This window comes from Chrysemys picta, chromosome 5, assembly GCF_011386835.1.
Source record: "Chrysemys picta bellii isolate R12L10 chromosome 5, ASM1138683v2, whole genome shotgun sequence".
NCBI lineage: Eukaryota > Metazoa > Chordata > Testudines > Emydidae > Chrysemys > Chrysemys picta.
The window spans coordinates 87,972,892-87,995,235 of NC_088795.1; the positions used below are offsets into that span (position 1 = coordinate 87,972,892).

Genomic DNA, 22,344 nt, shown 5'->3' on the forward strand with positions numbered 1-22,344 from the left:
CAAGCTCAACAAGGAATTAGACCCTCACTCTGTCACTGACTTCAGCAGTGCTACTCACAGTACTTAAAGTTAAAAACATGCAGGATCTGGGCCTTAAAATATAAGACTGGTTCAGGGGAGTCGTAACGGAACATAATACACTTTAAAAATGTTTAGCCAAAATAAATAAGAGCCACATTTTTGCTAATAATCTTAGGTTTGTGAAGGGCTTTTTCATATACATTTATATCTACAATTTGATAAAATATATCAAACCAAAGTTTATTGCTATTAATTAAGTCCTAACAGGACTTAATCCAGTTTCCGGTGCTCAGCACCTCTCTGTATCAGACGTTGAAGTCAGGGGGGCACTATGTTTCTACTGCTGAAGAAAGAGAATCAACAGTTATTTTCATGTCTTGCTAATGCAGCCTGCCGAGGGATTTCTATTGTGATTCCTCTGATGAGTCATGCAGGAGCTAGCAGATGTTTTTAAGACATTAAGATAACAAGGAAGTTGAGATTGAAGATACGAACACAAAAGGGGGGCGAGAAAGACATTGGAGGACAGTATAATTCAATTTATATAGAGTAAAATATTTGTATATTTTAAATTTTTCTTAACAAATCTCTCAACTGAAAGCTAAACCACAGATCTCTAGTCCTTCTTAACTCTGTTATATAAATATAGAAATATACCTCCTCACAATGTAGTAATTTCCAACAAAAAGAAGTCCATAGGGTAATTTTTTCTTCAAATGTTGACCAACTTATTCACAATAACTGAACTAAATTTATTAAATGAGGAAATATTAATAAAATGATGGTTCACCCAAATGGCCTCTCTCAATAATGAAATTTACATTTCAATGCACTATGCTCTGGATTATCCATTCCCATGGCCGGCCTCCTAGCCTGCCCACTCTTTCCCTGGTATACCCAGTCTCCGCCCTCTCCCTCCAGTGTGTATCCAGGCCTTTAGAATGCCTTCTATGGGGTCCAAATGAGGAAGAAGGTGGTGCATCTGGGAGGGAGAAGAGCCACTCAAGGGGGATCCACTCCCTGAACAGATTCCAATGGAAGAATGTGGATGTTTTGTTTCTTTTCATCTGTTTTATTTCCAATTAAAATTAAAATTTATTCTCTCTTAATAAAAACTAAGTTGACACAGTACTGGGTTTAATTTAAGAGCTGAATGATTCAAAATGTTTCTTTGTTACCTATCAAGGACTGAATCTGACAAATAACCAGGCAAGACTATACACAGTCTGGTGCAGACTATGTAAAGTCTCACTTTACAGACCATTTCTAGTGAAAATGGATGCATAGCCTACAAATATAAATCTTGGCAAAAGCATTATTGGGGGGGTCAAAGCCAGAATTTTGAAATAATTAAATCTTGTAGCCTTGACTTATGTACACAAAAATGAGGTAGCACGGGGCTATTATACAACATCAGAAACAACACAATAAGGATCATGAATCTCAGGAGAACAATGTTTAGTAGAATACTGTACAAGCCTATCAGATCTTCTTTCTGTATCGACTAAAATATCACTTTTTCTTCCCCAAGCAGGGAATTTTGGCTTGCACAGGTAAGCCATGGCAACTTAAAGCTTGACTCCAATGTTAGAATGTCTAGAATATTTTACAACACCCAGGATGCTTAATGTGCTTATCCTGTTGAATACGTATTGTTAATCATTCATCTATAAATCTGAAGCAATGAGTGAAAAATCTGATAAACATAAATGTAAGCATAAAATGGTTTCACTGTGAAACTGTATCATAGAAATTTGAGATGGAAAAGATATTTAGATCATCTAGTCCCTTATCAATGTAGCTTTGTTTTCTACAGTATTTTCTAGGGCTTTTTGTCCAGTCTAGGTTTAAATGTCCCAAAGACAGTGCTTCCACCCTTCCCTTAACTAACCATTCAATAATCCTATGGATCTCGCTTTCAGTAATTTTTTCCTTGATATTCAGGCTCATTTTGCCCTTTATATTCATCCCATTACTGCCACAACCCATGTGTCACTAAATTCTCTTTATCATTGGCGTTTATATGCTTCAAACTTTGTAAAATATACAAACAGAATACTATATTCCAAGCACACTCTTAATGTTTATAAATATTATACATTTATATTTGATACTTCTGATTATGTAGCTCCAAATCACATTGGCCTCTTTGTTTCTATATGGCTGTACAATCTTGCAGATAGGATTTTCAAACACACCTAAGGGTTTATCTGATTTACTCTGCATTATCATCCATAGGTCTGTGCCAGAATTATAGCTTTCTCCCTCCCACTGAATAATACAGTAATTTGTGATTTGTCTTACACATTTATATTCGCATTCTCGTCTATCTGTGGAACAATTTGTATGCAAAATGTCTGCCTCCTGTGCATCTTAGGAACTCTGTCAAAATGGAACCAGGAGAGTTTAGCAAGAGGAGAAGGAGGTCAGGGCTGTTTTTCTCTTGAAGGCTCTAAGTGCTGGTCAGCTGGGACCATACCTATACTAAGCTCCAGCAGACCCGGGATTCTCCTTTGGCAAACTTTCCCAGCAGCAGCCTTAGGTATAGCCCTGCCCATTTTGGACTCTCAGGAACCCCCCCTCCACTAATTCCTTTCACTTACTGCTTGCTACATTCCACTTAAGGAAGAAAAGAAGCTTAGAGCCTAGTTGCGGCAGCAGACAGCTGAGACACTTGGGAACTTGGCAAGCTGAGTTAGCTTGGTCTGTGATATTGTTGGGGCTTACCGCAAGTTACCTTGGGCTGTTGTTACAGCATAGTTTGGGGGGAGCTAGTAGTGAACTGGCTTTGACCGGCTGGGCTGGCTTGCAGCCACTGGACTGAATAAACAAGTAAAGAGATAAGGAAGGCCGGAGAGTGTTGAGTGTGGGACTGGAGAGCAGCAGTGACTCCTGCCAGAGCCTGCTTGTGGGTGAATATGCCCCCCCTTAGAAGGAAATGGTGATAAAAATGGCTATGAGGATTGATTTAGACAAACAGTGTCACCTGCAGACCTAGGCCTTGTGGGTGCCCAGGAATTCCCTACACTGGAGCAGAGCCTGCTATGAGCCCTCAAGGACAAGGCTGGAGGGTCCGTGACTGCCCATAGCAGGAGGGGTGTAAGCATTGATTCTTCCTTGCTTGCTTGCTGGAAAGCACATATTTAGTAACGCATAAAGGCTGGGAAGCTTATTATACTTTGGCAATAAAACTGGGTATACTTATGTACCTGGTGTGGCTTCATTGAGTGTATCCGAGCCCACCCCCTTTAGCTTGACAGATAGGAAGAAGGTCTATAGCAGAAGCAGGCTATTAGGGATTGTAAGGAGAGTTTCTCTTCTATTCTTGGCCTTCCCACATATTTTTGGGGTTTTCCCACATAATTTAGGCCTGCTGTGTCACTTTGTACAAGAGGCGCTGGCTACGTTTAACAAGTAGCACTGTAAAAAGTACTAACTATCTATGAGGTTATTAAAAACTGCCACAGGCTTGAAAGACCAATTTCTGTGCCTTTTGAAGTTAATTAAAATTCTTGTGCGCTTACACAATACAAAGCAACTCACTAGAGTCCCTAGTAGGTTAAGAACAAACAGAATACTACAGATACTGGTGCCATCAGTAGCACAGGAATAATAAAAATTAATGATGCATTCATGAACTTTGAGAAATAGAAGTGTTAATAACATTTGTGTCTATTTTAAAAAGGTAATAATTTAAATCAAGGGATGACTCAGATGCATCAAGGTATTATCTTCTAATTTCTTCTATATTCAATAATTTACCAACTCATTTTACAACTATTCTTTTTTCAGAAAAGCCATCAGTTCTATTCAGCTCAAATTTGCCTCTGTGTCTCATGGAAGCTATAAAAGCTATGCAGTTGCAGGGGCTGTACTCAAATTCTAAGTAGTAGTTAACCACTCATAAGTGGCCTCAGCAGAGGACAGACAGTTCAAGGCCAGAGAGCTGTGGTGCACAAGCAAAGGTTAGCTCATTTACAGTGTATGAGCTCTCTTACCAGCACTTCATAAGGTATGTCTACACTGCAATGTAAGATTGGCCTCACACTCAGGCTCAAGCCTAACCCCCCTTCCATTCACAAATCATGCTAACCCAGGGCTTGGACCCAGAGTCCCAGAATACTGAAGGCACGCAAGGTCTTTGTCCAGGTCAAGTCCTGATCCAAGGTTTGAGCCCTATCACTTTGCAGTGTAGACACAGCTCTGCTTGACTCAGGTCCTGGGAGTCCTGCAAAATGTATCCCACAATCCCATGGGTCAACTTCCTTTGCCCTCTCTATCCCAAGAATCTTAAATCTACTCTGTTGAAAATGGAAGCAACCACTCTTGGTGTACTGCAGCCACTCAGTGAGTCAGCATTAACCCCTCCATTGCCTTCTGACCACTGAGCTACAAACACCATCAGAAAGCCTTCTGTGTTTGCAATGGAAATTGAACAGAAGAAGCCTTTTGCAAATTGTGCTGCTTCATGGTCATGAGCACAGCCTGATCTCTGGTGCAAGGTCAGCAAAACTGTGGACTTTATTAGGAATACCAGAAATGACCATGCATACTAGCAAATAATGAAGAAGTTGGAAGTTTTTCAAATTTACTGGACCAGTGACCAGTGCAGGGAGCAGATTAAGTGGCTCAAGACTGAGTACCAGAAAACCAGCATAGGAACTGATGTGAGCCAGCAGCAGAGGATTCTAGGTCCATACCCAGAGGAGCTGATCTAACCCGCCTCTCCCCCCGACGGAACAGCACACTGCAGAGCCTGCAACAGACACAGACTGGACAGAAGCCACTTCTGAGCCCGCTAAGTTTCTGTCTCCATTTTTATGTTTATTAATAGAGCAATGGGAGGGATTTCCACTCTATGAATCAATGCAAAAGTTCTGAGAATCACCAGCTAGCAGCATGTATCCACTAGTGGCAGATTGTATGCCAGCAACATTGTTGCCCCCGCCCCCGTCCCCACCACATGGAGTTCAAAATGGTGACTGGGACATGAAAATAGTAAACATCATTAAAGTGTATTTTTACCAGAAAGACACAGATTTTTGCTAGGGCCACTGCAGTTTCTTGAAAATAACAACATTATATTGTCATGCCTGTAGATAGGTGCCTCTGTAACCATCTACAGTCTATTGAGCTGCCTGGAAACAGTGAACTCTGTGAGTGTGTTTGCAGAAATGTGTTGCATTCATAAATATAGTCCATTTCAGTTACAGGTAGTCCATGCAGTCAAGAGGTGACAAAATCATTTGTTCCAAATATGATTATGGTTTGAAATTTTGTCCAGCAATGTGCTGAAGGTGAGGAGGAGGAAGTCTTTGGATTTCAACATGTTTACATGTAGTCATAACAGGTTAAGCCATGTAGAAGCTAACACATCATCCTGTTGATTCCCTCATGAATTCTGACCCAATCCTGGGCTGACAGCTGAGTGCTGATAAATTTTTCTGAAGCAGGAACCCCAGATAGGAACTCCAGATAGGTAGTCATATTTCAGGGAAGGGCATATTTTCATGGGCCACCTTGGTAGCTGACTATACCAAACCACTCATAGTTATGCTGTTCAGTCACTATATGTTTGAATTAATCACCTGCATACCCCGCAGGTTTCCCACCAGCAGCCTGGAATAACATCTCCCTTTGCCAGTTGGGCATCACAAGCACTGTTATGTTCTCCAAAATGTGGAAGGCCTGAAATCGTACAAAATGCTTTTGTAACTCTGCCACTAACAGAAGTCTCCCCCAGCTCTGCCCCCCAAACCTAAGTAGTTTTGCAATCTTCTAAACTAAAAAAACAGCTTTGCATTTTTTAACTAACCATTGGGCCTGCAATTCTTTCATTGTGATTAACCAGGCTGTGCCCAGGGAGCTTCTGTGCTCTGTGGCATCCTTCTTGCAATATATTAAAGTTCAGTTTGTAAAAGTATCATTTTATGTCCTTGAAATTCCACAAGTATTTTTTCTGTGTTGCTGCAGTAAGCTATTTGAGACAATAACCCTCTGTGTTTTGTCCTATTCCAGGCCCCTGGAGAATAGTTGGCCTGGGGACATGCCACAGTAGGGGGCTTGTGTCTTGTACATGGTTTCACTGTTTGCACTTGTTCATGCACTTTGGGTTTTTATTTATTTATAAAAAGCGACAAGGAGTCCTGTGGCACCTTATAGACTAACAGAGGTATTGGGACATAAGGTTTCGTGGGTGAATACCCTCTTCGTCAGACACATATTTATTTATGTTTTTATTTTTCTGTAAGGTACTGTTGTTACTTGGGTTTTGGCGTGGTAATGGCCTGCCTGGGAATGGGTGAATGTTGTACTTTTCTAGTACATGTTTATAAATAAAGTTCTTTTTTTAATCAAGAAAATGTATTTCTCTGACTGCTTCACATCATATGATGTGTATTCAAAATAATAAAGGTAAACACATGATTAGGGACAATTAGGAATTAGTACGCAAAAACTATCCCTCAATATAATTACCTATAACAATTCATACTTTAATCACTTCCTTACATCAATCCTTACTGTGACTAACCTCCCAACCCCTATTTTGTAAGTGGCAATGCCATTCTTAAGTACATTGCATGGCACTAAAACCCCTGCACACATCTCCAAGCACCCTACTCCTCCCCACAATCAATGAGTCCCCATAACCCCCCCCCCCACAAGCACATTCATAAAGGTGCTATTTCCCTTCTTCCATTGAGCCATGCAAGTCCACAATGAGGGAGCACAAAGCATCCCTGTCTCCTGTTGCCTGGGGGCATCCAGCTCCAGATGTGTAGTGCACTTTGTGGCTGAGTGTACCCATTCAGAGGACACTCACTGTCATAGCTCCATTCAGGGGGAAATGGCTCGCCTCTGACTTCATAAACATTGTGAAGAGCACAGCAAGCCAGAGTGATGCAGACAGTATTGATGACACTGGCATCCAAATAGATCTGTAAACATCTCAAACGGGATTTCAATCTGCCAAAAGCACATTCAACAACTATTCTGCACCTGCTGAGAGTGTAAGTAAACCATCTTTTGCCAGAACCTCTAAAAACAGGGTATGGTTTTAAAACCAAGGCAAAAAGGGGAATGTGGGGTTCCCCAGAATAATGGTGGGGACAGTAACTCCATTTATGACAATGTAATTTGGTGGGAATAGTTTCCCAGCTTGTCCATGTATGTAGACTCCTGATCAGTGAAAAACCCTGGCATTATGAACTTTTCCAGTGCAACCTACGGAGATGTTCATAAATTACACTCTGTGGTCCTCGAGGGCCTGCGTAACAATGGAGTAGCACCCTTGTGGTTTCTGTGCTCCTTGAGGAGGGCAAACTATAGACACACAAGTCCCATCAATGGCCCCAGAGCCGTTTGGAAACCCCATTCTCTCAAAGCCAGCAATTACTTCAGGCATATCTTTTATGCCTGCCACCTTGGGGTAAACCACACACCTAATTGCCTCAGAAACCTCCACAACCACTTTACCCACAGTTGACTTTCCAACACCAAACTGATCTGCAACAGCTTCCATATGCTATAGCATGCCTTCTGGACTGGCAGGGATGGCCTCCTGCTTGTGTCTTTGTGCTAAAGGGTCAGGATAAGCTGCTCACAAATCTCCGGAAATGTAGCTTTCTTCATGCAAAAATTCTAGACCCACTGTTGGTCATCCCAGGTCTGCATGATGATGTGATCCCACCAGTCTATGCTTGTGGCCCTGCTCCAGAAGCATGGTCTACATAGGGGGCATCACAGACTGTACCAAGTATATTGAGAAGCATCAGCCAGTTTCAGTATTCCTCCTCCTCTGCCTTCTCCTTCTCCTGCTCCCTCATAAGCTGTGTCAGGTGCCTCTGGTGGATCAGAAAACGCTGTTGAAATGTTCATCAGCATTTCACAAAAGCTCTGCCCATTCCCTGACACAGGAATGAACACACAAGCAAGATAAATTCTTCAGAAAGTGCCTCCATGTTTCTGGCTCTGGTAGCTGTCATTGACCAAAAATGACTGCTCAGCAGAATGTGTCAGTAGGCTGTTCAAGCTTGCTGTAATGTGCAGAGTGGACAGTCTGGTTTTCCCACAGTGCACCATGGTCAAAGGGCTAGAGTGAACACATTTCAGGTGGGTGCTAGGGAGTCTGGGATATGGTTGGTTTGACTCAGCACTAGGTATTGCAGTGTGGATGCCAGAGCCCCAGGTTCGAGCTCAGGTTAGAAAATTCTTAATTTAGGGTTAACACTCAGTGTAAACACTCAAGCCCTGGATTTTCTAACCCAAGGTAAGTTGACTCGAGTTCCACTGACCAATGGCTTACATTGCACTGTAGACAACCTTAGTGGCTCTGAAAGCCCTTAAGTGTGCCAGGCAATGTTTTATTAAAAACTATGGTCATGTTTTATTTTTTGCCATTTGCTGGTTGTCACTGGAATTACTAATTTCTGTGTTGTTGTTGTTTCCCCCCCTCCCCTAACTGAAATGTTAAGGAAAAATCCTACTTATTTGTTCTTTTCCAATTAAAACAAAAAGATCTGGGAAACAAAAGCAAAACACAGAGTGGTTGTAGGTGTATACAGTTATTATAAAACAAACAAATCAAATAAAATCTAATTGAGACTTCTGATAACAAGCTACTCAACTTCTACTGAGCCAGACCCTGCAAACACTATGTGCTAATAAACAAAATAAGGCATATATAATTATGTTCTACTGTTATTCTAAAATGATAGTGCTTCTCAAATTATTAAGAAAAGACAAAGATTTTAGGCCAAATTCTGCTTCGATACACAAAGTGAAAATCCAAATGACCATTATAAGTGACAAAAGAACATGTCCCTATATCCATTATGCAGGATAATCCAGCACAGATGTAAATCAAAAATATGTATTTTTTTCCTCATTTTAGTTTTATACACAGGTTATCTGGATAAGCCTGACTGGCAAAGTCAGCATCTTAGACTACCTTCCTACTTACTGTAAGAAACCATACAAACCAGGAGATCACTTTCACACATCCCACCCCCTCCAGAGTAGGTTAAGAAAAAAAGTTTTAATACAATTTTTCACACTGGAAAGATCTAACTGATTCAATACTTTTAAGTCTGTGTAGTATAAAAACGGCTTCAAAGAAGGATATGGCTTGGTGTGAAGAATAATTTAAATGTTTTTTAAAAAAAACCTCACATGCATCACAACAAAAGTCCCAACAAATCACAAATTCACATGTCTCCTCTTTGAAGATATTACTGGATTGGAGAAGGCATTTTCAAAAGGCAGTTTGAAAAACTGTTAACTATATTTTTTTTTTATTTGAGCAGAGTTGCAAAAACTACTGTTTGAAATTAGCTCCATTCCCTCTTCAGCTCTGCATCAGCTTCAAAAAGGGCTGCCAATGGTGACCAGTCATAACTGCCAAATTTCCCATCTCAAGTGAGAGCCTTCTGCAGATGTTATATCTGTTGCCAGGCTGCCCCAAGTAAATTAGCTTTTAAATGTCTTAAAGAGAAAAAATGTGCATGAGACAGACTACTTTTGAAAGTGTTTACTAATTATTTATATGCTTCATAACTGCTTCAGCACTTCTGTAAGGGATGATTTAGGCATGACTCACCACACTTATCTAGACACTGTCTATTGCCATCTTAACATTCCCTTTTCAAGGCCTTTTATGAAAAAGTAGTTGACTCTTTTAATATTTATTAAGCACCAAATAAAAATACCAAAATGCATAACTACAATGCACTTTAAGATGCATATACATCATTAGTATTTATATAGCGCCTAAAGTGTGCTAGTCATTTATAGAACAAGAACAAGAACTCGTACCTGCCCTAGAGAGCTTGCAACCCAAGGTCCTAGTCCTGCAAAGGGATCTGCTCATGTAGAAACTTTTGTTCATGTGGAGTTCTACTGAAGTCAAAGGGATCCCAGGCAACTGTGTGGTTCAGTGCTGGAAGAGCCCATTGCAGGATGGAGATTTATGTTTAGATACAGCATAGAACAAACAAACAAAACCAGTAAAAAGTAATTTGGATAGGATAAGGAAGAAGAGACTGAGCTATCACCTCAATCATTTTTGTCTTCATCAATGTGTTAGCTACACATGCAAAACTGATTGTCATTAGATACAGTATTAGCGGTGTGCATTACTCAACTATATGCTGTCGTATGTTGTTGCTTATGTACTCACTAACCACATTGATTATATATACTTAATTACATACTTGGCTTGACAAATTCACTCACCAGGGCAAGTCATAAGCCACCATGTTTTTCATATTTGTCTATCAAAATATGATTAAGAAAAATAAAATGTACAGTTCTTATGATTGCAAAGATTACTTTCTAAGGCTGCTGTAAGGGGGGGAAATGGTCCCCTTTACTCTTTTCCCCCCCTCAAGCCTCTTCTACAAGGACTATGGGGGTACTCTCTCACATGCCTGGTATCCATCATTGGTCTTCCTCTTCTGTGAATATATCCAATATTTGACTCTGATATTGATCATAGTGTTGCCAAGCAGCAGCTGGATAAAATTAACCAGATTCTTGTCAGATTCATGGCTGCCAAAAGGATTAGGAATATCAATAGTAAAATTTAGAAAAGTATTGTTAAATACACTCTATTACTACTTAGCAAAGCTATCAATGGAAGGAGAATAATGGTAATTGTCTTTCTACAGACTCAGGAAGATATTACTGCAGTGTTTACCTTTTCACATTTGGATTTCATCCTGTCTCATGGGACTGAAATGACAAAAGGCCTTACGGTTAAGCACAACTAAGAACCTGCCTATGGTATAATGTATAATCATGTGAGTGAAGACTACTAAATCAGGATCAGAAATTTAAGTATAGATAATCACTAGTAGGATTAACATATAACCATTTCAAGAAACATTTTTTTCTTTAGACTTTTAAACTTCCTTAATCTTGCACATTCTCTAAGAGAACCCAGGTTAAAAAACTGAGTTTATTTATGTCTTGAAATACTAGCTTTCCATGGTACTGGACTAACTCTGTTTCAACTATAGACTTTCAACCATAATGACACAATAACTGCAGAATTATGGAATAAAACAAAACAAAAAGTCAAGCTGGTGATGTGTGCGTAGAGAACACTGGCAGAGGAAATTAGAATAAAAAATATCACTGATTCCAGAAAAAGACTGTCTGACACTGTAAATTTAAGATGGAAACTGTCAAGCTGTCCTGCAATGGCTCAAGAGTGTGAGTACCAATCTCAGGGCAGACTATTAAGAAGCAGGGCACAAACCCCAAATTGGTTGTTAGTTTTATATTTATATTTCACCAACCAAATACCAAGTGTAAACTCCTCAGGCACCATAACAGCCTTAGCATGGCACTCCTCCGGGGTACTCCTATGTGTCTTGCCACTCAGGTAAGCGTACCTTTGTGACAGATGGTTCCTTTCACCACAAATCACAGCAATATTGAGGTTACTTCCAGTTCCAAAAGACCAGTCGCTTACCCAGGTCAATTGCATCTTAGATCTCAGACCAAAGACAATGCTTGTAGCCAATAAAGTAGGAAAAGGAATCAAGAGAGACAGTCACAAGGTTAAAGCAGGTGAACATTCATACACAAATAAGTTACAATCTTAAGTTTCAAAAGCTAATTGTAGCTTCTATAATAAGCAAACACTATATGGCCTTTAGGGCTAAACCAGCTAAGCAACTGAGGATCCCTTGCTTATGCCTAAAAACCTTGCCCCCCCCCCCCTTCCCCTGATTTCAAGCAGCAAGATTTCTTGTTAGGGGTTTTTATTCCCTTCCCACCCCTCATCCCCACCCCTATGTGCTCTCAGCTGTGAACTCTGCTGATGACAGGAATTCACTTGTATGACATCTCTTCGGGGGGGGGGGGGGGGGGGAGGGGGGGCAAGGGGGGACAAGAGCCAAGCAATAAAGTCTTTTATTCTCTCTATGTTTTACAATAGTCTGTCTGGTTTGATGGGCCTTCCTCATTGGCCAGGACATAAAACCTTCTGTTGGAGACCAACTCTTTACACTAGTTTATATCTTTCTCCGGTCTGGTGATTTACACAATCACAGAGGCTTACAATACAAATGCTTAAATATTACCTTACAATGTGGAACACAGATTTTATAAGTGAGATTAATGCATGCAGCAACTCACAAGCATCCCATAAAGTTTAAACACTAAACACATTCTTATAATTCTAATACCTGCTTTAACAATACTAACATACATGTGAGCCAGACTGATTCCAGCTATGTATTTATCCGTGTTCAGTTGAGACATGAGAGCCTTGGCATGAGCTGGTGCCCCGTCTGCCAGTATCACCGATGCATTTAGTCCATTCAAAAGATTGCACATCCTTATGGTTCAAGTTCTAAACCGAAAAATATTTATTGCATATTGCTGTCTTGTAAAACTTTCTGCCACAATGTGAATTAGAATCTACTTTCTTAAAAACCTATTTTTGTTGCACTGTTACAGTAGGCCAATAATTTAAGTAATCCTTGTTGTGGAATTTAATTAGGACTGTTGTAGCAATTAGGCTGAAGTGCTTCACAAATTTAAGCTCCCTCACTACCATACCTAAAAATAATTATTTTAATAAAAATGGTGGCAATATGGAAATAACACACATGAAATTAGTACAAAATATAGCAAGCCCAATTTTCTTTGGTACAAAAGGTGTTAGAATTGGGGACTGGAGCTTTGGATGCCTCAGATGAAATTCTGGCCCCACAGAAGTCCATTGAAGTTTTGCCATTAACTTCAATGGAACCAGAATTTTACCTCTAGATTCTGTTCCCATTTCCGCCATTATCTCTCTTTACGATGAAGCACAAAGGGTTGCCCCAATTTAAAAACTAGACCCCTTAAGTTACTTCACCCTGTTCCTTGCTAAAATATGTGGGGCAAGCTATAATCACTTTTTCCTTTTTAAAAATGTAGGTATGTACACATTTATGGTTTTCTGTCCACTGTTGCAGTAAAACAGACCTGTCTGGAAAGGGAACTTGAAGTTACTTATCAGCAACCATAATTCAAGGATGATGTCTCTATATATTTATACTTCTGGGATTGAGGAATTTGCACTGAGAATTTGCTTTAAGACCTTGTGTCAAGGCTGTATCCCCACTTTGAACTTTAGGGTACAAATGTAGGGGCCTGCATGAAAACTTCTAAGCTTAACTACCAGCTTAGCTCTGGTCCCGCTGCCACCATTCCCAATGGATTCCCTCCCTGGGAAGCCTTGAGAAACCTTTCACCAATTCCCTGGTGAATACAGATCCAAACCCCTTGGATCTTAAAACAAGGAGAAATTAACCATTCCCCTCCTTCCTCCCACCAACTCCTGGTGAATACAGTTCCAACCCCCCTGGGATCTTAAAACAAGGAGAAATTAACCATCCCCCCTTCTTTCTCCCACCAACTCCTGGTGAATACAGATCCAACCCCCTTGGATCTAAAACAAGGAAAAAATCAATCAGGTTCTTAAAAAGAAGGCTTTTAATTAAAGAAAAAGGTAAAAATCATCTCTGTAAAATCAGTATGGAAATTAACCTTACAGGGTAATCAAACTTAAAGAGCTCAGAGGACTCCCCTCTAGTCTTAGGTTCAAAGTACAGCAAACAAAGATAAACACTCTAGTAAAAGGTACATTTACAAGTTGAGAAAACAAAGGAAAACTAACACGCCTTGCCTGGCTATTTACTTACAAGTTTGAAATAGGAGAGACTTGTTTAGAAAGACGTGGAGAACCTGGATTGATGTCTGGTCCCTCTCAGTCCCGAGAGCGAACACACTCCCAAACAAAGAACACAAACAAAAGCCTTCCCCCTCCCCCAAGATTTGAAAGTATCTTGTCCCCTTATTGGTCCTTTAGGTCAGATGCCAGCCAGGTTACCTGAGCTTCTTAACCCTTTACAGGGAAAAGGATTTTGGAGTCTCTGGCCAGGAGGGATTTTATAGTACTGTACACAGGACAGCTGTTACCCTTACCTTTATAGTTATGACACCTTGCTACATCGTCTCTATATAAATGAATACTACAAGGGTCCTCTAGTGGCCTAATGTTCCAGAGATGCTGGGCAACTTCAGCTCCCATTTATGATTGATTCAATGGAAGCTGATGATGCTTAGTGACTCTGAAAATTAAGCAATAGGTATCTGTCTCTCAATTTTTTCCCCTGTCAATATTTGTGCCATTGTTTTGATAAGGAAAGAAGTTAGACTTTGGGGAGAGCAGTTACCAGCATGCTCTACTTATAGTTTTCCATGCTCGCTCACTGGGTCATAACTAAAATTGAGATTATAAACTATGTGTGGCAGAGACTGTTTTCTGCCAAGCCTCCTATAGCCTTTTGGGCACTGGCAAATTATAAATCAATGAACCATAATAAAGTGTGAGAGGTAAAACAAAATTGTTCGTTAATTTCCTTGATGTCTTAGAATATAGTAATCTAAATCAGCTCACTGGTTCTGTTTGAGTTTTTCCTCTCAAAAGCGACTTTTATCTAAGCATCTAAATTTCTACTCTCTTATTTTGAAAACAGATTTTTAAAGTAAGGAGTTATTCAGCTATTTGTAAATATAATTTTATCCCTTTCTTCATTTATTAATGGATCTTCTTTCTTTGGATCACTTTCTCATTCATATATTTATAAAAACCTTTTTATTTCCATTAGCCTTATTATAAAGTTACTCATTCTATCTCCACATTAACTACTGAAGCTTACCACCACTTCCTTTGCATTTTTTTAAAAAGTTGCTGCAATACAATGGCAATAATGGCCACTTGAAACCTTTGCAATATTTTTGGTAAAAATACATCTCTACTAACCCAAGTTAAGAACATAAGAGCTGCCATATTGGGTCAGACCGTGGTTTATCTTTCCCAGTATCCTGCCCATACCAGAGATTTAAGGGAAGCATACAAAACAGAGCGATTATGGAGTGATCCACATGTGTCTCTTACTCTTGGTTTATGGTAGTCAGAAGTTTAGGATTGCCCTGAGCATGGGTTCTGTCCCTGAGCACCTTGGCTAATGGCCATTGATGGACCTATCCTCCATTAATATATTCAGTTCTTTTTTTAACCCAGTTATACCTTTAGCCATCATAACATCCCACAGCAACGTGTGTTGTGTGAAAAAGTACTTCCTCTTGTTTGTATTAAGCCTTCTGCCTGTTAATATCATTGGGTGACCCATGTTTTTTGTATTGTGGGAAAGAGGTAAGTAACAGTCCTCTATTCACTTTTTCCACACCATTCACAATGTTATAGCCTTCTATCATATCCCCCCTTAGTCATCTCTTTCTAAGTTGAACAGTCCTAATCTTTTTAGTGTCTCCTTGTATGAAAGCCTTTCCATATCCTTGACCATCTTTGTTGCCCTTCTCTGAACCTTTTCTTGTTCCACTATATCCTCTGAGATGGGGAGACCATAACTGGACACAGTATTCAAAGTGTAGGAGCACTATGGATTTATATAGTGACATTATATTTATGGATTTAGATAGTGACATTATGTATTGTTAGCATTTTTGACTGCTGCCGTGCATTGAGCTGAAGTTTTTAGAGAACTATCCATGGTGACTCCAAGTTCTAAATTAGCTATTACCACTCAAGAAAGCGAATTTACCATTATATTATATTATATTATATTATATTATATTATATTATATTATATTATATTATATTATATGAAAGAAAGAAAGAAAGAAAGAAAGAAAGAAAGAAAGAAAGAAAGAAAGAAAGTTGGGATTATTTTTTCCGCAATGTGCATTACTTTGTACTTATCAATGCTGAGTTTCATTTGCCATTGTGCTGCTCAGTCACCCAGTTTTGTGAGATCCCTCTGTAACAACAACTTGTTCTCTGCTTTGGATTTAACTATCTTGAATAATTTGGTATTGTCTGCAAACTTCACTACTTCATTATTCATTCCCTTTTTCAGCTCATTAATTAATATGTTGAACAGCACCAGTCCTAGAATAGATTTTTTGGGGACCCCACTGATCCCCTCTCCATTGTGAAAACTCACCAATTATTCCTATCCTTTGTTTCCTATCTTTTAACCAGTTACTGATCCATGAGAGGACCTTCCCTCTTATCCTATGGCTACTTGGTTTTCTTAAGAGCCTTTGATGTGGGACCTTGCAAAAGTTTTCCAAAAATCCAAGTACACAATCTCAAGTAGATCATCCTTATCCACATGCCTGTTGACTCCCTCAAAGTCTAATAAACTGATGGGGCTTGACTTCCCTTTACAAAAGCCACGTTGACTCTTTCCCCCCCAAAATCATATTTACCTAGGTATCTGTTCTTTACTGTAATTTCCACCAATTTGCCTGGTACTGAAGTTAGGCTCATTGGCCTGCAATTGCCAGGATCTCCTCTTGAGCTCTTTTTAAAAAGCAGCGCTTCATTAGCTACCTTCTAGTCATATGGTACACAGGCTGATTTCAGTGATGGGTTACATACTACAGTTAGTAGCTCTGCAATTTCATATTCAAGTTCCTTCAGAACTCTTAGGTGAATGCCAAATGGTCACTGCGACTTATTAAAGTTAAATTTATCCATTTGTTCTAAAACCTCTTCTACTAACACATCAATTTAGGACAATACTTTAGATTTGTTGCCCAAAAAGAAATGCTCTAATGTGGCTGTCTCCCCCACATCCTCTGCAGTGAAGACCAATGCAAGTAATTAATTTAGCTTGTCTGTAATGGCTTGCTTTCCTTGGGACCTCCTTTGTCACTAGTGGCCCCACTGCCTGCTTGACAGACTTCCTGCTTCTGATGTACTATAAATATTTTTTTTGTTAGTTTTTGTTAGGTTTTGTTTCTTCAATAAGTTGCTTCTCATATTTTTTCTTGTCCTGCCTTATTATACTTAACCTACCAAAGTTTTTGCTCCTTCCTATTTTCTGCATTAGGATTTGACTTCCAAATTTTAAAGGACTCCTTTTTACCTGTAACAGCCTCTATTACTTTGCTGTTTAACTATGGTGACATTCTTTTGGTTCCCCTACTTGTTTCTGTGATTTAGTCTGGGTCTCTATTATGTTTTTTTTAAGTGGTCTCCATGCTGCCTGCAGGCATTTTACCTTTGTGACGGCTCTTTTTAATTTCTGCCTAACTAGTGTTCTCATTTTTGTGTCATTTCCCTTTTTGAAGTTAAATGTTACTGTGCTGGGGTTATTTTGCCATGTGTTTTACTCCCTCCAAAGACACTAAATTTAATTCAATTATGGTCATTATTACCAAACAGTTCAGCTATCGTTACATCATGTACAGATACTGTGCTCCATTTACGACTAAATCACAAATTGCCTCTCTCCCCTTGTGGATTCCAAGAAGCAGCTCCAAGAAGCAGTCATTTATGGTGTCTAGAAATTTCTCTGTGTACCATGCCCTAAGGTGACATATATTCAGTTAATATGAGGATAGTCGAAATCACCCATTATCATTTCGTTTTCTGGTTTTGTAGCCTCTCTAACCTCCCTTAACATTTCACCATCATTATCAGGTGATCAGTTGCATATTTCACCACCACCAACACTGGAGCTAATTATTATTAATTAACAAATTAGTAAACTCTTAGTTGTATACACCCCCCAATTAGCAATGTTTACCACCCATGAGATTTAGCCAAGCTATTCATATTATCAGTTTATATTCAATATAGTTTCATTCTGACAAACTTATTACTGCAGTTCTTTCTAAATTACTATGCAAGTGGCATTTACATCCTGTCATTGCATACAAAAATTTAAAACTGCTACATATTACTGAAATGTTAAAAAATATCAGTATTAAATGTTGGCATACCAGAGCTGCCATTGCCCAGCCAGTCTTGTTGTAGATGAACTCCAAGTTATTTCTTCGCAAGTACAGCAAGCCACCAACAAGTGACACTAAAAGAGCCAGTGCAATAGTGCCTGAATAGTTCGGAGGCCTGAATACCCTAATCTGTGGGGGGAGGAGGGGAGAAAACAAAAATATCAATTATTCTTTCACTTTGTGAGAAACAGAAGTGATGCAATATTACACACACACACACACAGAGTAGTAATAACCCAATATCTACTACTGAATGCACAGTATTCTTTATGTTAAGGATGCTCTTGTACAGATAATAAGTACTGATGATAGGGAATATTGCTAACACTGTCACACAACTGGGACTTAATATCTGACAGACTGGGGAGAACCCATCCCCTTTCCTTTTTCCTGCCCCCCCCCCCTTTGCCCTCAGATGAGTGGAGGGCAGTAGGGTCTCAGTAATTGGCTGGATCCAAGCGGGGACGGTAAGCGCTGATGGCAGTCTTCCCAAATAGGTGGAAGTGATTAAGGAAAAAAAGATCACCTGCACTGCATGAGTTATTGCCGGGTATTCCCAGATTTAAGTGAATAAAGCTGTGGCCTAATTAAACCACATCCACTGTATCTTGTCTGTCTGAGAACAGTCCCTTTGCATGTGACTGAACTGGGAATTTAAGCAGTATGTTTCTTTATTATTTTAGAAAGTTTTTGATTTCATCTTTAAAGAACAATTGTATATAATATTCAACTATATAAAAATAATTAAATACGTTTCCTCCACATGTTTGCAGATTATTATGTCTCTGCCATTATTTTGGCATAAAACACTTTGGAAACTTCAGACTTTGTTTTCTAAGTAACATTGCCAATACACTCACATTTATCAACTAATTGTCACAATACTATCACTCATTTTGTGCTAGAATAAGACTGGATGAAAATATAACTTCCAAACCAAGACTGAAATGCAACATTCAAATTGCTGAAGTTACCACAGTGCGCTCAAGTATCGCAGCTCATATTTGTATTATTTTAACCTATTTTTGTGGATTTCATTTGATAAATAAACATACGTGAGGGGAAAAACAGTGCTTGGTGTCAGTTCATCATACTGTAGGCAGATTAAGTTTGGATCAGTCTTAACGTTGTCAAATGACTTACATGGACATCCGTTCTGTCAGCTATCCATTTAGCTAGCTGCTCTGCTGCAAATCCTATTCTCTGCAGGTCGAAGGTGTCAGCCCTCTTGGGTTTACCTTTCGGAGGAAAATGCATGAATGTCGGAGCAGAGTTCATATTGAGCTACAAAAAACAGAAGGCACCACAATATTAAATAACTCAAATATGCTTTGTGCAACTGTTTGCCTTCTTCCTACCATAGACACTGGCAAGATACTATTAGTCAGAAAAATATTAGTGGCTTTCCAAAGTTTGAAATTACTATTTTCAATCATTTAAATATATTTTTCTATTACTAAAAAAGTGCTCAGAGCTAACATTCCTTCAGTTTCTTCAATTGGGCTTTTTAAGGCACAGTAGTCATTACATAAACCATATTTCAATTTTAAGCATTCCTTTGTTGAGTATTTTTCCTAAGATGCTCATTTATGCTGCTACATAACTAGCAAAGCAGCATCTTTAAAAATATTGTTTATATTACACAAAGTCACAAGACTTAAATTACATCCCAATCTTGAAAAAAACTTAAGCACATACTTAAAAGGTTAAATGCTATGTGGATTATGTGGATGACCTGAGGAGGTTGTGAAGGCTAGGACTATAACAGCATTTAAAAAAGAACTGGATAAATTCCTGGAGGTTAAGTCCATTAATGGCTATTAGCCACGATTGGTAAGGAATGGTGTCCCTAGCCTCTGTTTGTCAGGGGGTGGTGATGGATGGCAGGAAAAAGATCACTTGATCATTACCTGTTAGGTTCACTCTCTCTGGGGCACCTGGCATTGGCCACTGTCAGTAGACAGTATACTGGGCTAGATGGACCTTTGGTCTAACCCAGTACGGCTGTTCTTATGTTCTTATGTTAATGTGACTACTCACACTGTGTAAAGTTAAGCATACATGTAAATCTTTAGAGCACTGGGGTCTTAAATATTAATTCATCCAGTGAACGTTCCCAATATTGTCAATTTGAAAACAAACAGAAAATAGTGACAGGCCCCCCTGCTGGACATTCTTGGTGAAAAAAATATTCCCCAGCAAGGTGAACAGGACAGGGAAATATATTTTAGTATATGAAACATCTCATATTTTAGCGTATGAAACTTTCTGGATTTCAGAAAATAATAATGCAATACATTTATCAAGTGATTTGAAATTAAATATAAAATTATCATTGGAAAATATTGAAATGATTAAATATGAATGAAATTATTTGAGTTCTCTAATGATACAAGGGCAGTGCCATTTTATTTACCTGCCTTGCTTGCTGCTCTCCAACAAAATCAATGTTATTAACTTACATAAATGCTTTAGTTAAACATCAAATACACAGTTCAATTTATAATTTATGAAAAATAAACTAGATACTAAAATATTATTTTCTTCTAAATACAATATGCCCCATCCTTTAATGAACAACTGTTAAAAGAAAAATATGTTTGTGAACTGTGTTAAGAAGATTGTTGTAAAACAGTTGAATTTAGTGGGATACTCAGATATAGAAATCTTCTGTCAGGTTTTTTTTTTTTTTTAAAGACTGCTGACAGCCTAGTTGCACCAGACTTACAATTGGTTTCCCATTTCTATATAATCAGAATGAAAGGTGAAATCAAATCAACTGACATGCTTTTATGTCAACTCTGAACCAGTATACAGCAACTGCAGCAGTAGCTTAGCTACCAGTATTACAGTCAAGAATTAAATCTCCTGTGCTATTATAATTAGTTCAGATGTCCACTGTCTTGTTACATTTGCCTATATAAACTCTGACAAAAATAATATTTCTTCAAAAACCTACTGGACAATATGCTCACTTGTTAGTTCCTCTTATTTTCACAGATATCCAAAATAGCTGGAGTTCTCAAAGACAATGAACAAAATACAGTGTAGACATAAGCAAGTGTAAGTCCACTGACATAAATGGAGTTGTATCTCTTTACACCAGAATGAATTGGGCCAAATGCATCTACTGAATATAATTTGCTCTGTGTGTGTGTGCAAAAATACATATTTGAACTAAAAATAAAAAGCAAAATTTGGAGAGAGCATGTTATTTCTATACAATGTGGTCCAACTGTTCTGTTGGGAAATCATCCAAGCTTTACTGTGTATTGTTTAAACACTGTAGATCTGCTTTTTTGCTTCACAGTTTAATATCTCACAATTCACCAAAAGGGAGTAAAAATGGTTAGTAACTTCTACTGCTTCTTGCTTTTATTAATTCATCTTCTAGTGCCAAGCAGGGGGCTAAGCTTCAAAGAGAAAAAAATATTTTGCTTTCTGGAATTATGATTCAAGTTGAACTTCAGTTGAGTACCCAAACCAAAGTGAATTTGCGGGACTAGCGTATTTGCTAATAATTGGTTCTCCACACTGTAAAGCAACCATAGCTATTTACAAGAGTCCCAAGACTGATTATTCTACAAAGATAAAAAGGGTATTAAACATTTAATTGAAGTCTTCATGTAAGGTGATACTTATTAAGTACTTTTTTATGTCAAAAGAACCTATGGGAAAGTTTAGCTACGACTGTGATTTTCACTGCACTTCACATAATTTTGGAGTCAATTTGTTTTACAATGTCCAATGGAAGCAACTACCAATACATTAACAATGGCTTGATAAACTTCACTTAAACTTGATATAACTGAAAACTAATATGGTAGACTACATATGACGTAGCAAAATTGGCCATTTTGCATTTTTGGTGTTTCCTGCTATAGCTACCAAGGGGTGCATTATAGAAATTCCTGTGACTAACCACAGTTTTCCAGACTTTTTCCCCCACTATAATTCTTTATTATATTATCTAACAGAAAAACCCCACAGTACTTAAAATATGTGATATGTATTAAACAAAGTTAAAAGGACATCATTCAACACCTTTTACCTGTTGAAAAACATCTGCCCCTTCATCATAATCCACTATAGTGAAGAATAATTTATTAGAAAAAGCAGACGAGTAGCGCCATGAGTTGGCCAGCACTTGATATTCTTCATTAGCTTGCCTGTTAGGGAAAAAGGCATAGATACAGATAAAAAAAATATAGATATCTGTATGTAATTGACTACCAGTAAAGATTCTATAACCATTTGTAACGATTGCAATCCAAACAGAGGGATTAACTAAAACTGTAGCAAACACATTCTCAATTCTCTACCAAAAAAGATTTTGGCTGGTATGGCCTGGCGGTGGTGGGTTCTTGTTGTTGGTTTGTTTTTCCAGAATTACAATTAATTTATAATGGGTGAGGTAATATCTTTTATTGGATCAGCTTCTGCTGGTGAGAGAGAAAAGCTTTCGAGCCACACAGAGCTGTTCTTCAGTTCTGG

The 22,344-nt window shown here is 38.6% G+C and overlaps 1 protein-coding gene across 6 annotated transcripts in view; it reads right to left on the minus strand.

Annotated features, from left to right (window-relative positions):
• TUSC3 (tumor suppressor candidate 3) overlaps positions 1 to 22,344 on the minus strand; it is a 290,536-nt gene that overhangs the window by 131,023 nt on the left and 137,169 nt on the right. For all 6 annotated transcript variants that reach the window (XM_005282085.4, XM_008168476.3, XM_065596814.1 and 3 more), the window contains exons 3-5: positions 21,902 to 22,019; positions 18,994 to 19,134; positions 17,839 to 17,979 (exon numbers count right to left, since the gene is read on the minus strand). In XM_005282085.4, coding sequence (XP_005282142.2) covers positions 17,839 to 17,979; positions 18,994 to 19,134; positions 21,902 to 22,019 — 400 coding nt within the window. The remainder of the gene's footprint in view (positions 1 to 17,838; positions 17,980 to 18,993; positions 19,135 to 21,901; positions 22,020 to 22,344) is intronic.